Below are 14,882 nucleotides of genomic sequence, written 5' to 3'. Positions count from 1 at the left end.
GCTGGACCACGGCCCCGTGGGGTGTTTCTGGAGCTGGTGGGCATTGAGCCATGGCTGATGCCTTCGGACTTCTCTGGGGCTTGTGGCCAAATGAGAAGAGTGGTCTTCAAACTGGCTGCTTGTGATGCACGAGACACCTGCTCCTGGCTATAAAAATGGATTAGCTGCGTTGCATCTGGAGCCCATCCAGGCAGCAGCGCCTTCTCCAGCATCCCATTTGGCACGCAGAACCCCCCGCCTGAAAACGCAGCGCCGGGGAGCGAGGGGACAAGGCGCAGAGTTAAAAGGAGGGTCTGGAAGCTGTGATCCTCTTGAGGTGGGGCATCAGAGAGCTTTGAGCAGGCACAGCGCTGTCACCGAGGGCTGGATCCTGCCTCTCCACCGCCCCTCGCCGTGCCTTCCCATTGTTCTTTGTGCTCCAGCCTGGTCCCCGCGTGCTCCCAGCTGGCCGGGTTTTCAGCCTGGATGCAAACTCCAGAGCAGCAGATACTAACTCATTGTATTCTGAGTGTTGGAAGGACTCCACGGTCCAACGCAAATTGAGTGGCGATATATTAAATAGGAAGCAAGCCCTCCTCCTTACCAGAGCATCCAGGCTGCACAGGGCTGAAGGTGCTGCCTCTGGCCCTGCCCTGGGAACCTGCATCCGAGCCCATCCCCACGCGCCCCAGGGAGATGTGCTGGGACCTGCTGCTGGGATCCTGACGTCCCCAGGAGCCCGGTGGGGTGAGGAGGATCCTGCGGGCCCTCGGCCGGCCCCGCGCCGGAGCAGACACTGGGCACAGCCTTGCTCTCCGGCTCTCGCTGCTGCTGCGCAGTGGAGCTGCAAACGAGCCGCTCGCTTCTCCTCAGCAGTGTTCAGAAATACCCCAAAATATTATATGCATTTCCTTCATTCACCTGGAAAACCTTATTCCCCTGCTAGACATCTGCCATAACGCAGTCCTGCCTGGATCGTGAACCACACGTGGAGTTTTATTATGCTCTGAATACCAATTATTTCAGGTACTCGTGCAGCAATCTCTGCCCCAAATGATGCAATAAGGGAATTGGAGCTAAGCTGAGATTATGTTTGGGCAATTGCTCTAAATCTGTTTTTATGATAAGCTTTCCGGTCAGTGTGCCACTCGGTCGGTCCTCGCTGCTCCGGTGTTGACTGACGTGCTCTGTGATCCTCCCAGCCCATGCAAGGCCAGAGGCTTGGGACCAGCTCTTGGAAAACAACTGGCAGAGTCCGGGCTGCAACTGGAGGCTCAGGTTTCTGACTGATTTTCAATGCTTGGGGAAGCTCCCGGAGTTGCAACATCATTTTGCAACACTTGGTATGAAAGGTGAGACGCTCAAATGTGCTGGGTTTGGAGCAACCTGCTGAACAGCTGAGGAAGGCACGAGCCTGGGGGAAGAAAGGAAGGTGGAGAGCTGCAGGAAACCCCATTTCTCTGACTGCAGACCCAGGAGGGACCCGTGCAGCTCGCCGGGCAGCGCGGGCCACCCCTACCCCGTGGCAGCAGGTTTTTCTCCGAGGCTCTCTCGCCTGGAGCTGAACACAGGCAGCATCCCTGAAAAGGGCAAATAAACAAAGAGTGGACGGGAAATTAATGTGGCACAAGGCTGAGCTCACTGACCGAGATGCGGCCAGGGTGACGCAACGAGGGTCAATTAAGCTGCCGCCACACAGCCTCGCAGGGTGAATTAAGTGCCAATTTTCTGCACTGCTGAAGAGGTAAAGAATTAAAATGATAACTAACAGGAAGTTTCAGCCGAAAAGAACGAGCAAGTTGGGAGATGCGAGTTTGAGGCTGGACTGGGGCCAGTGGTGAGACAAGCAGGCGAGCGGCAGTGCCCTCTGCCGAAGGCAGCTCCGGGGAGCTCCCCCAGCTTCTGGCTGGATCGGGGAGGACACTACGGCCCTTCGAGCGAGGGGAAGGAGAGGGACCCCCCTCTGCTCCTGACCGGGGTACCCACACCCCACCCTTCTGGCTGGAGGGAGTGATGGGTGGCAGGGAAGGTGCTCGGGCGGCCGAGGGTGCGCAGACAGGGAGCTCCCTGGAGAAGGCAGAAGTGATTGGGGGCTCCCGGGCTGTTGCCCCCCACCCTGCTTGCATGTGGCACAGCGGTTTCCTTCCTGATCGCTGTCCTCCTCCTGCTTTTTGCAGGAGGGGGGATGCAGAGAGCTGGTTTTATCCCTTCTGTACGGCTGCCGCAGGTCCGGGGGTGTTTGGGAAGGTCATTGCGGGCAGGGCAGGGAGCAGGGCCCAGCCCGGGCTGGGGGAGCAGACTGCAGAGTTTGTTTGCGGAGGGAAGTTCCCTGCCTGTGCAGTTTTCTCCTCCCTTTGGGAAGCAACACCCCTGCCTGACGCTTTCCGAGGATGAAATGGCTGCGGCAGAGCCCATCGCTCATTCCCGCTCCTTGCGCTCCCTCTGCAGGAGCCGACGTGGGCCCGGGGGGGGGGGACGGGGGCCGCATCCTGCCCACGGCGCCGCAGCCAGAGCCGGGCTGGCTCTTCTGGCATGAACCCTTTGGGGTGAGGCCAGGGGTTTGTTTAAGTGAAAGGCTTGAGCTAATTTCTGTGTGAGTGTTGGGGTGAGTCCTGGCCAGGACCAGACCCCAGTCTGGGCTTGGGCAAACTGGGGGGGTGATGCCCTGGGGGCTCTGGGAAATGGGGTCTGCCCCAGAGGGGAGCTGGCTGGAGCAGAGAGGCCATGGGATGTGGGGATGCTCGCCAGAGCAGCTGTCCCTGTGCCCCAGCTGTGAAAACCCTTTACTGGGGAGCAGCCCCAGCCGAAACCTTTGAAACCTCAAAGGAAAACGTCTCCTCTGATCCAAATCACGTCCCCTGCTACTCAGCTAAACCTCCTGGCCGCCCCCCCACTGCCCCAGATCCGGTACCCTGGGCGATGCCGCCTCCTGTTCAGCCTCTCTGGGGGCCTCAGTGGCTCTGTCCGTCCCTGTCCTTGTGTCTTGCCCTCTTGCGGGGCAGCCGGAGGGAATCACCCTTCCAGGGTGTCAACGCACCGCTCCCAGCCCTCCTTCCCCAGCGGGGCGGGAGCTCGGGACCAGCTCCCCTTCCCCTCTCCCGCAGCCCCGAGACCGCAGCTCCCGCTCCCTCTGTAAGCCGAGAGCTTCCCTCCCCGCCGGAGGCCAGGCTGCCAAATTCCAGCCAAGAGCACATTTTTACGGCATGACACCAGTGGGGCCCCGGTAGGAGACAGCACAAGATCCGGGCGTTCGGCCCAGCGGCTCCGGTACCGGCGCGGCAGCAGCGTGCGTGGACGGTTCGCCCAGCGCCGTCTGCCCCACCGGTTTCTTCTCTCTGCCCGTGGAAGCGCTCGCCAAATATTACAAAACATCCTCCTCCCTTTCCCCCAGGCTGCAGGGTGCACCAAGACACCCTGCCGCTGCCTGGCCCTCCCCACGCTGTCCATCCCCTTCCTTCCTCCCTGCTCCTTTTCCAGGCAACTCCTCACACAAGCGGCTTTCGAGGGAGCCCCAGGACAGGTAGCAAAGAGTGACGGAGCCCAGGACAAGTCTGCGACTGCAAAGGTAGGAAGGAGAAGGGAGCTGAGGGCCAGGACGCTCACCGAGCGCTCGCCTGCCTCGGGCTGGAGGGAGGAGGAGAGCGGGGAGCGAGGGCTCCTTGGCCACCCCGGGGTGCAGAGCTGGGAGCTGGCCTGCTGCGATGGCAAGACCTCAGCGGCCCCTTTGGACAGCACAACCTCCTCCTCGCCTTGCCCTGCCAGAGCGCTCGATCTCGTGGTGCTTCCCGGGGGGCACCGGCACCTGCCAGCCGGCCGTGGGCACGCGGGGCTCCCGCCAGCACCTTTGCACCGGGCTGCGACGCTTCTCTGCTGCCGAGGTCCGTGTTGTGCCTCTGTTTGTGTTGCTAAGGAGGAGCTGCCAGAGCATGTCCCGTGCCGTGTGCTGGCCTCCCTCAGGACTCGCTCGGGAAATGGGAAGGGGAGATGCCATCAGTGCTCTGCGAAGGGCTGGGGCACAGCGTCCTCCCCCCGAGGCGGCTTGCTGCTGCTCTGCCTGGGCAGGCGGGCGCGGGTTGGGGTGCCGGGGAGCCCCCGCAGAAGGGGGTCCTGCCCCCAGCCCCCTCGCAGCCCAGCGGTGCTGGCTCTGGGCAGGTTTGGAGAGGTGGGAGGCTCCAAGGAGGCATTTAAACCCCATCCATGTGACAGACCCGGCTCTTAGTCACAGTCCCCGGAAACACAGTGAACCTCTGCCCGGGCAGCAGCGAGGGCTTGGCGTGCTTCTTTCCCAGGCACATGGAAATTTCCATGGAATTAGTGTGCGGGTAATTATTACCATCTGCCTCCTCGCAGACAGCAGCCGCCCCGCCGGCTGGCTCTGGAGCTCCTCGGGGTGCCAGCCAGGCAGGGGGTGCGGGAGCCTCACCTGAGCCAAGCTCTGCCAGCGGCGAGACGGCCCCAGAGCCCCGGCTGCTGCCCCTGGAGCGAGCAGGTCCCCACAGCTGGGGCACTTCTGGCTGCTCTGCAGCCCTGCCTGACCTCTGCCTGCCTCCGTCCCACAGCCTCCGTGGGCATTGCCAGCCCTCAGGGGAACAGTTTTCCGGGCAGAGCTTCATGGCCGTGTGTGACTATTAAAGGTCTTGTGACACTTTGCTGTCACTTAGAAGCCGCCTCACACTGCCATGCTCACCTCCAGACCATCAGAGGGGGGCCATGCCACGGCTGGGGGCTGGACTGGGGCTGCTGGGGGGCTTGGACAAGGATTGTCACTGCTCTGAGGCTGGGGTTGTGGCTGGCAGACGGCGACACTGACCCTCGCTGTTGTCCCGAGGGGCTGGGAAAGCTTAATTAGGTTGTTGCCAACGTTGGTCAGGCTGAGGGAGCTCTGGGGACGGTGGTGTGGGACGGCACTCTGCGGTCCTTGCTGTTTGGCAGCTGGTTTTCTCTCCTGGGGGGCCACATAATCCTCGTTTAATTTTGGTGCCTTCCCCCTCCTGATTTTCCCTTGCAGCATCTGACCGGAAAGCCGGCAGTTTCCCAGAGGTCTGGACGTGTTTATGGCTGGCGGGGAGGGGCCCCTTGCCAAGGAGCGCCGGGGCGCAGCCGCAGCAGCCGCAGCGCTGGCACGTTACCGGCTGCGCGTCCCCCAGCTGGCCCAGCGTCCAACGCAGCGTCCCCCTGCCCTGCCTGGCGATGTGACACCCCTTTGCCATCGTGTTCGTGTCACCGGAGCCTCGGGTCCCTCGCCCAGGGCCGGGGCAGCCTGGGGAGGACAGAGCCGCTGAGCGGGGCGGTGTTATGTGCGGGTTCACCCCTTCAGTTCAGATCCCTGCTCCGACAGGGCGGACTTCTTAGGAAATACCGAATTCCTGCCTTCTGGCAGCAGTGCCTGGCTGAGCGAGGCCTCGTGGAAGCGCATTTCGGAGATAAATCGCCAGAGCCCGGGAGCAGCATCCCAGCCCGAGAGGCTGTGCAGGTGCCGGGCAGCCCCCCAGTCTGCAAACCGCAGCGTCCCGGCGGCTGCGGGCACACGGGGGTTTCTGCCTCGGCTGGGAAATGCCCCCCTTGAAAACGGCTGCGGGAAATTCTGTGGAAACCAAAAGCAGAGACGCGAAAGGGCCGAGCCCTGGGGGGTGCTGCCCCTGCCAAAACGCGGCCCTCGGGCTGGCGGCCTCCGCACACGGATGCTGCGCTGGGGACAGCGGCACTCGGGTCCCGCACGGCCCCACACTGTCCCTGCCCCGGTGGACGGGCAGGGCTGCCTGCGGGCAGGGCTCGGCCGGGGCGCGAGGCGGGGAAGGCGGGCAGTGACGCGAGGCACGGCGTGGTGTGGATGTGGTGGTTGGTCTTTTCAACGCGCACGGAACATCAGAGCCGCCAAAAGACCCCCCTGAGCTCTGCGCGTCGGCGTCCGTGGATGCCGGGCCCTTGCACAGGCAGGAGGGCAGTCGAGCCCCTCAGGGTATTTTTTAATCCAAGGAAGGTTCACTTGGTTTAGGTTGGGTTTTTTGTGTGTGTGGTTTGTTGGTTTGTTTTTTAGGAAGGTGAAAGCTTTCAAGGGTGTTGCCACTTTTCTTGCCAAAAAATAATGCAACCCAAGCCAGAACACCCTGACTGACAAAAAAAAAAAAAAAAGATTAATACTTGAGTTTTCAGTTTCTCTGAAGTAAAAGCCCCAAATGATGTCAGAAATGGCTGTGTTCTCTCAGGCACTTTAATTAAAATAAATCCAACCAGGACGTTTCCTTAGTGGGGGTCACCTCTGTGCCTTTACACCACTGTGTTGAATCTCCCCCCATGCCTGTGGGGCTGTGACTTCAGCCTCAGGGTCACGATCCAGATCGTCATTTATGAGGGATAAAGGGAAGGGGCTGGCGGGTCGCTGCCCAGCGGTGCCGAGGGGGGGCACATTGTCCCTTCCTGGAGCCAAAGAGGGGTCGAGGGGCCGTTCCCCAATGATTTGGACACCTGCCCCATGCCGGCCCCTGCCTGAGCCGCATTGCTGGGACCGGCAGCTGCCTGCCTCCTGCCTGCGCGGGGTCCCAGTCCTGCACTGGGGTCCCAGCCCTGCGGCGGGACCCCCCGGCGGGGCCACCCGGGGGCAGCCGCTGTCCCGCTGTCCGGGTCCCTCCCGGTCCCTCCCGCAGGGGCGGGGACGCGCCGGGGACGCGGAGCGGAGGCAGCACGGCCCGGCCCGGCCATGGGGGCGGCCCAGAGCCAGGAGCGGCGGGAGCCCGGGACCCCCCGGTGAGTGCGGGCGGGGGGGACCCGGGCCGGGGTCTGGGTCCGTCCCGGCAGCAGCTGGACCGGGGCCCGCAGAGGCGGGGGGGGGGAGAAAGAGAGAAAGTCCGAGCACTGAGTGGTTAAACTGGGGGGGAGGCTCTTCCCTCCCTCTCCTTCTCCTCCTCCTCCTTCTCCTCCTCCCCCCTTCCTCTCCTCTCCTCTCCTCTCCTCTCCTCTCCTCTCCTCTCCTCTCCTCTCCTCTCCTTTCCTCTCCTCTCCTCTCCTCTCCTCTCCTCTCCTCTCCTCTCCTCTCCTCTCCTCTCCTCTCCTCTCCTCTCCTCTCCTCTCCTCTCCTCTCCTCTCCTCTCCTCTCCTCTCCTCTCCTCTCCTCTCCTCCCCCCTTCCTCTCCTCTCCTCTCCTCTCCTCTCCTCTCCTCTCCTCTCCTCTCCTCTCCTCTCCTCTCCTCTCCTCTCCTCTCCTCTCCTCTCCTCTCCTCTCCTCTCCTCTCCTCTCCTCTCCTCTCCTCTCCTCTCCTCTCCTCTCCTCTCCTCTCCTCTCCTCTCCTCTCCTCTCCTCTCCTCTCCTCTCCTCTCCTCTCCTCTCCTCTCCTCTCCTCTCCTCTCCTCTCCTCTCCTCTCCTCTCTCTCCTCTCCTCTCCTCTCCTCTCCTCTCCTCTCCTCTCCTCTCCTCTCCTCTCCTCTCCTCTCCTCTCCTCTCCTCTCCTCCCCTCCCCTCCCCTCCCCTCCCCTCCCCTCCTCTGACCTGCCCGGAGGTTTGGTGACCAGTGAAAGCCACGGCCAGGGCCGGAGGAGCTGGTTCTCACCCGCTGGCTTGGGCACTGAAAGCAAAAGGGAGCGCGGATGAGCTGGGATCCAGAGAACTGGAGGCATTTTATCTGTAAATCAACCCAAACGCTTTCCGGCACATAGAAATATTTTCTTGCAGCGAGCCCCGCTGCCATGCAGAGATCGCCCTACCCGAGAACTTTGCTGCCGCCTTTCCAACGGCGCCTCGTCACGCTTTGGGGACACTGGCCCCGCGTCGGGACCCGGTGCCGGCCGAGCGCTGTGGGTGTCCGGGAGCCTTTGCCAGGTGTCACCGCGCTGGTGCCCCGGAGCCGGGCAGCTGCTCTGCTGAGCGCTTGCAACCCCCCCGCCCCATTCCCAACCGCTGGTTTCAGACAGGGAACACAAGCGCGCTCCCCCCTCGTAAGCTCAGTCCTGCCCGTATTTCCCTCAGCTGTCTCCTCAATAGAAACCAGAGGTGTTCCCAGGCGGAAAGAACACCCCGTTGTTCACCCCGTGTGCTGGGGCTGCTCCTTTCCGCCCTGACGCACTCGCCTGCTGCTCCTTCCCACCCCTTTGCTCCACCTTGAGCAAACTTTGTTTTGTCCCCCCCCCGCCCTTTATCCCTTCCCTCGCCCGCTCCCTGCACCAGCTGCCGTCCTCGCTCCTCACTGCCCCCCAGCCCTGCCAGCACCCCAGGTTATGGGGCTGAGGTGCTGCCTGCGGTTCCCAATATCGCCGAGTCCTGGCTAAAACCAGGGAGCCAGGGCCTGGCAAACACCTGATAAGAGCCTTCCTGCTTGCCTCGCACGGATATTTTTAGCAAACAGAGCGAAGGAGTTGTCAGGGGAGTAAAGCAGCAGCAAGATGAAGGCAGATGCTCGTGTTCATAAATCATCAGTGTGAAAATCAGGCTGGAGCTCGCACATCTTGAGCCTGTTCCTACTGAATTGCTTTGCATGAGCTCGCATCCAGGCGAGCGAGATTAAGCTGCGGTTGTTTTTAAAATGCAGGAATAGCAGTGCCTTGATTTTCATGTGGGTCTTTCTTAATGCAGCCCCAAATGCTTGTGTTTATGAATTTAATGGCAGTTCGGTGGGGAAAGACAGCTGGAGCCCGGGGGCTGGCTCCTGTGTGACAGTTGTGTCCTTCACTTCTATTTTTGTGGAGCTGTTTTGATGGAATGTGGAGTGCTGGGAACTGTCACATCCCAGGGCTGTGAAGGGTCCCGGGGGGAGCTGAGCAGCTCGGCAGCGCTGTCCCACGCTGGGCATCGCTCCGCTGCTCCGGGGCGCTGCCGCCGCCAGTGGCACCCAGGTCCCCGCGAGCAGATGGCAGCGACAGACCCTGAGGTGCGAGGAAGTCGCGCTCGGGCTGCCGCGGATCCCGGAGCGTTCAGGGTTGTGCTGCTCGGTCCTGTGACCTGTATCTGGGCTGCGGCTCGGCCAAGGTCAGGACGAGCAGAAGGAACGTGGGAATGTTGCTGCTGCAGATTTGCCCTCCCGTGGCCCCACGGTTTGGGATCGTGCCCCGAAAGACTGGTGGGGTTGGGTCGGTCCAGCTTCCACCTTCCACCCCGCAGCTGCCGTGGCCGTGGAGCGTGACGTGGCTGCGGGTGCTGCCAGACCCCACGCGTGAGGCTGTGGGCCCAGTCACGGGTGGTGTGGGGGTGAGGAGCTCCGGGACAGGAGCGCAAGAAGGGGCTCGGGGTCTCTGGGGCAACCGCCCGGGCTGAGGCGATGCCAGAGGGTCCTCCGTGCTGCTCCGAGGGCATCAGCTCAGCCCCAGGCTCAGCCCCAGGCTCAGCCCCAGGCTCAGCTCGGCTGCGTCCTGTGCTCCATCGCACCAGGGTCTCTCCCGCAGGCCGCCCCCCCCCAGCTCCTGCATCCCCACCCGGGCACAGGGCAGAGCTCGGGCTGAGGAGCCCCCCCTCCGATCCTGGGGCCGCGGGGCGATGCGAGCCCGGGGGAAGCGTCAGAGCCCCGGCCCTTCGCCTCCCCGGGGGCCGGAGAGGCTCCGAACCCTCCGAAATCCCATCCTGGAGTGCCCTCTAGCGAAACACCGCTCGCCCGGCCCCGGCCCTGCCCGCGGGATGCTCCGGGACGCTCCGGGACGCTCCGGGATGCTGCCGTGCCTGGGGGATGCTCCGGGATGCTCCGGGATGCTGCCGCAGGGACGGGCCCCAAGGCCGGGGCTGCTGCTCCTCCTACCGCTGCAGAGCAGCGCTTCCCTGGACCCCACCCAGGAGAGGCTGGAGCTTGGCAGGAGGGTGGGAGGGTGGACATCGGTAGAGTGTACACCGTCAGGGTACATAGGCTGTACATCAGTACACAGGCTGTATATTGTTAGGCTGTACATCGGCAGGCTGTACATGGGTAGCTGTGCATTGATACATAGGCTGTACGTTGTTAGGCTGTACATCATTAGGCTGTACATCGTTAGGCTGTACACCAGTACACAGGCTGTACATTGGTCCCTACCCCTGAGCTGCTGCTGCTGTGCGGTGCTTGGCACAGCAGGGCCCTGGGCTGGGGCGGGGGGTGACAGGGGTGTGAAGAAGAGCCCGTCCGGCTGCTGCCTGTGCAGGCAGAGGCTCGTCCTGCCGATGGAAGGGTTGGCAGGTCTCTTCCTGATGGAAGGGCTGGCAGGTCTTTCCCGATGGAAGGGCTGGCGGGTCTCTTCCCAATGGAAGGGCTGGCAGGTCTTTTTTCCGAACAGGTCAGCGTCCTCCCTGCTCCGCAGAGCGGTGTCGCTGACTGCACCAGGCAGCGCTCGGCAGGCAGATCCACAGCCGGGTTATCTCCTCAGCGTTTGAGCTGCAGCCGGCGTTGCCGCCAGGCTGGGGTGGTGCCAAGCTGGAAAATGCCACTCGAGGCATTTTCTTAATTGCTCGTCATGAACAGCAAGCGGGAGCGGGCTCTGCTCTTGCCCTGCTCCGTATCTCCCTGCCCCAGGGTGCTGCAGGCCGGGAGCAAAGGGCCAGTCTGGCTCCGTCCTGCCGATCCCGGTCCTGCCGGCCGCTCGTTCTGGGCAGGGCTGGGAGCGGAGGGTCCTGGCTGGGCCCCTCTTTGCGTGCAGCCTTCATGATGGAAAGATGCTGCTGGTTTCCTCCACCCGTGTGCCCCGGTTCCCTCGCCCAGCAAGTCAGGGGCTGTAGAAGTCGGTCCATACATCGTTCTTCCCCTCCGCAGCTGCTCCCGCCCCACTTGCGTTTCTGCTCGCCCTGCGCGGAGCCCGGCAGCCGCTTGGAAAGGCTGTGGGTCGGGAGGGATCGGGGCAGGGGGAGAGGGAGGGGTGCCAGGGCTGCGCCTCGAAGATCTCCTTGTGTAAAATTCATCTGCAGGAATCAGCTCTGCCGCTCGGGGGGTGGGCAGGAGGCTGCTGGCTCCCGCTCCCAGCAGCTGCAGGCAAACAGGATGTTGAGGTTCTGCTTCTGCTTCAGCCTCTTGGTTTCTGGCTGAGCTTTGCTGGGTGTCGCTCAGTCCTCTCTTGCTCGCTGTCCTCTACGCAGCAGCCGGAGGTTTGCAGGGCGATGCGGGGGGCAGCGCTGCGGCCGGGCTGGTATCCCAGGGTCCGGACACGGGGCCGGCTTCTGCTGCTGCCCTGCGGTGGGGGCTGGCGACACCTTTGCTTCGACTGAACCAGGGGGATCCGTGGGGAGGTTTGGAAGTGTTGTGTGAGGGGATGAGAGATTCTCTTTGACAGAGGCCAGGCGGTAAAAGCGTGCAGCAGCAACACATATGTTTAATAAGGACACCAACAGATGGAAGCTTGGAAGAAGGATCCCTGTAGGGAGGTTATTTGAGATGCTCGGCAGCCAGGACCGAGCCCTTTGAAGTACCTGACTGGCGTTGGAGGTGGCCAGACCAGCTGGATGGGTCTGCTCAGCCCCAGAGGCCTCTGCCCCTGCGACAGCGTTCCTGGCGCTGGTGACTCACGGGGAAAGCACCGGGCTGTGGCCTCAGCCTGCCCGGGAGCCCCGCGGAGGGCCAGCGGCACTTCTGCGCAGCGGGCCCGGCTGGTTTTGCAGCCGGACGGTTGTCTGCCCTTTCCCAGGTCATCCCTGGGACCTGCCGCCGGGAGCCCGGGGCTGTGGGAGCTGCCAGCTCTGCGGCCCCGGCTGCCCGGAGCCGGTAAAGCCGCTGCCTGCGACAGATCTGCTGCCCGGACGGGCCTCGCAGCGCTCCCGCGCCCCAGCCGCGACGTTACGCTCCTCTCAAGGACGCGGGAGGCGATGGGTTTGGGAGCGGGAGCCGTCGTTAAGGGGGAAAATTCCCGAGGCAGGCCAGCACGGCAGTGTTTATTTCTGCGGGGACGGTTGGCTGTTATTTTTAAACAACAATAGTTTAATAAATAAATGAACTTGCTGCCACGGAAGGATGTCGCACCAGCCAGGGCTGCTGAAGTCGGGATTTCCGTGGAAAATGGAAGGGGCAGGTGTTTCCCTGCCCAGGTCCCTCTGCGCCTGAGTCCTGGGAGCGACCCGCTCCGCCTGGCCCTGGGCAGCCCCCCCTGTCCTGGGGGCCACTCTCCCGCGGCGGGGGGCAGCTCCCGGCGAGCGCGAGGTGTTGGCTGGCACGTCCGGAGCGGAAGGAATCCGCCTGCAGCGCAGGTGCAGCCCCGAGAAATGGGGGGGAATTAACTCGGGGGGGATCCGGTTTCACAGCCCCCCGCCCTCTTGCGTGGGGGGTGTCCTTGGAGGGGGGGGGCGGCGGGGAGCAGCATCCCGGGGGCGGGGGGGGACTCAGCGGGTTCGGGGTCCTGGCGCCTGGGTGCCATGTGCCCGCGCAGGGGATACCCCGGCCCCGCGTTTTGGGCAGAAATCGGCGGATTTGAGAATTTGCGTGGGCAGGGAGGAGAGCGAGGGAGGAGCGCGGCGGCCGCCTGACACCGCCCGGGCCGGGGGTTGGGGGGGGGCTCGGGGGCGCATCCCGCATCCCCCCCGCCACCCCCAAATCCCGGCGGGCGGGGTTGGGGGCTCTGTCGGGCCGGTCCCTCCCGGGCGGGCGGTACCGGGGGGGGTGGCGGAGGCGGGGTTGGGCGGGGGGGGCTCTGTCGGGCCGGTCCCTCCCGGGCGGGCGGTGCCGGGGGGGCGGGCGCTCTCCCCGCCGGCGAGTGGGACGGTCCGGGGGAGGCCCTTGGCGGCGGTGGGGGCGGCGCGGCCGCGGGGAGCCCGGCGGGGAGCGGAGCGGGGCCGATGGCGTTCAGCGCCTGGCAGATCCTCTCGCCGGTGCAGTGGGCCCGGTGGACATGGTCGGCGGTGCGGGGCGGGGGCAGCCCCGGGGGGACGGACGGCGAGGCCGGAGGGGAGGATTCGGCGGCGGAGGGCACGGCCCTCGGCTTCAGGCAAGTGACCCGAGTCCGCCGCCCCCCGCGGGGCTGCGACGTGTCCCCCCCGTCCCCCCCATCCGCCCCTCGCTGCCCGCTCGCTGCCCGGCATCAGCTCGGCTGCCCGGGGTTTGGGGGGAGCGGGGGGGGGGCGCATCTTGCAGCGCGGGAGCGGGGCGGGGGGGGCGCGGGGCTGCGGATTCCTCCCGGGAAGCGGGGAGGAACGATCCCGGGAGCGGCGAGGCTTTGCTTCCCCGACCCGCCCCGCGGCTGCCGCTCCGGAGCGGCGCGGGGGGGGCGGGATGATGCCGAGGGGGCGCGCGGTGGATGCTCGGGCCTGGCTCGGTGCGGGCTGGGGGGGGCGCGGGGGGATGCTCCTGATGTTGTTTCACCTGCTTCTCCCTTTTCCGTTGGCCAGCGTGTCCCGCCGGACAGGAGCGAGCGGCGGCCGCAGGATGCCCACAGCCGGCCGGCCTGGCTGGACGCGTGGGCAGCGTGGAGGATTGCAGAGCTAGCCCTGAAAGCGGTAATGCCTCACTCTTTTCCCCCCCCCTCGGCAGCTCGGACTCCGAAGGGAATTTTGAGACCCCTGAAGCAGAAACGCCGACCCGCTGGCCGCTAAAGGAGTTCTGCGAGCCACCGCCGGCATCGCCGCCGCCCGAAGCCGGGAGCCGAGGTAAGGAGCCAGCGGGCACCTCCTGCTCTGGGCTGCGGGTGCGGAACAGCAGGGTGGGGTCAAGGAGAAGCTGCTCGTTTTGAATAACGCCTGCCACATTTTTTGTGGTTAATGGCCTGGATGGTTCAAATGCCGGCGCTGGGGGCTGTGGCTCGGCGAGGGGCCGTGCTCTCACTCGAGCGCTGGCTTGTCCTCGTGTCTCGCCCCGGCTGCTGCTGCACTGAGCCGGCTCCCCCTTAACCCTCGGCCTTTTGGGGACCCGCTCCCCCCTGTCCTCATACCCTTCCCTCCAGGGTGAACTGCGGTTGGGGTCTGTGGCTGAGCTTGGTGTTTGTCTGTTTTTGTGCTGTCGGGAGGAGGCTTTGAAGCTCCGGCACCTCTGCAACAGCGGCTGGAGGTTATCGGGGCAAGGCAGGGGCCTCCTCTGTGGCTGGGCAATGTCAGGCCGTCTGTGAGCCCCCCGGGAGTGTCTGCGGGAGGGCAGCGCCTCTGGGAGAGGGGGTCCCGGATGAGCCACCCTGAGCATCCTCCGCCCTCTCTTGCCCAACTGCCTCTGGCTGCTGCCTGGCCTTTGGCTTGTGACGTGCAATATTGTGCTTTTCTTGAGCGCTCGCAACAGCAGCTGGTACCTCGCTGCCCGCCTCAGAGCGAGCTGGCTCAAGCCAGACCCCGGCTCCTCCCGGCGTGGAGGCCCAAGTGCTGCGTGACCTGGGCAGTAACAGGGTGCTGTGGCTCTGCGTCTCCGGGGGGGTGGTTTGGCTGTTGGGGCGGATCTGGGTTCCCATCCATCCCCGGGCGAGACGCGGGTTTGTTTGCTTTGGTGGAGAGATCGCTCAGTTCACGCTTCCGATAATCGCAGCTCGTGGAATAATCCCTGCCTTTTAAGAAGGGATGATAGAGGCATCTTTACTTTGGGAGATGATGTCTGGGGAGGGGGAGCAGGGAGATAAAGGCTTTCTTAGCAGGTGTGAGGATCGTTTCTGCCAAAGGGAAGCATGTTGCCTCGGACTCCATGGTCGCCTGTGCCCCTGCACCCCGGGACGAGCTGCTCCCCGGGGCCAGCCCGGCACGGCAGCGAGGGAGCCGGCTGCTGCCCGCGCACAAAGGTTGCAGTGTGGTCGGGCCGAGGGGATGATCTCTGGCAAAAGCTGTTTTTCCGCGGTGGCTGGTGGAGAGCAGGATGTTGGAGACAGCCGGGCCAAACCCGCTGCGTGACTGCGCCCGGCTCCATCCCTGCCGGGGCCTCGGCTGCATCTCTTCAGTGTCTCTGAAATGGTGGAGGGAAGGGGCTCCCCGGGAGCTTGTCATGTGCAGGAGGCATCCTGGGCTGTTAAATCACCGGACCTTGGGTAATCTAGACGTTAAGCTCTCATCCTCACAGTGCTGTTTTGCA

At 64.2% G+C, this 14,882-nt stretch overlaps 1 protein-coding gene across 5 annotated transcripts in view; it reads left to right on the top strand.

The window, feature by feature from the left end:
• The first annotated feature begins 3,239 nt into the window (after positions 1–3,239).
• The window catches only part of TACC1 (transforming acidic coiled-coil containing protein 1), a 29,661-nt gene continuing 18,018 nt past the window's right edge, over positions 3,240–14,882 (top strand). For 2 of the 5 annotated variants that reach the window (XM_074852070.1, XM_074852069.1), the window contains exons 1-2: positions 12,653–12,831; positions 13,374–13,489. In XM_074852070.1, coding sequence (XP_074708171.1) covers positions 12,683–12,831; positions 13,374–13,489 — 265 coding nt within the window. In that variant the 5' untranslated portion in view covers positions 12,653–12,682. Of the gene's footprint in view, positions 3,545–6,663; positions 6,724–12,652; positions 12,832–13,373; positions 13,490–14,882 lie in introns of those variants that run through there. The other 3 variants (XM_074852072.1, XM_074852071.1, XM_074852073.1) reach the window with 3 other exon arrangements.

Source organism: Strix uralensis, chromosome 28, assembly GCF_047716275.1.
Source record: "Strix uralensis isolate ZFMK-TIS-50842 chromosome 28, bStrUra1, whole genome shotgun sequence".
In the NCBI taxonomy this organism is placed as follows: Eukaryota; Metazoa; Chordata; class Aves; order Strigiformes; family Strigidae; genus Strix; species Strix uralensis.
The sequence above is the reverse complement of the archived record's forward strand: the minus strand, read 5'-3'. Positions and strand labels throughout refer to the sequence as shown.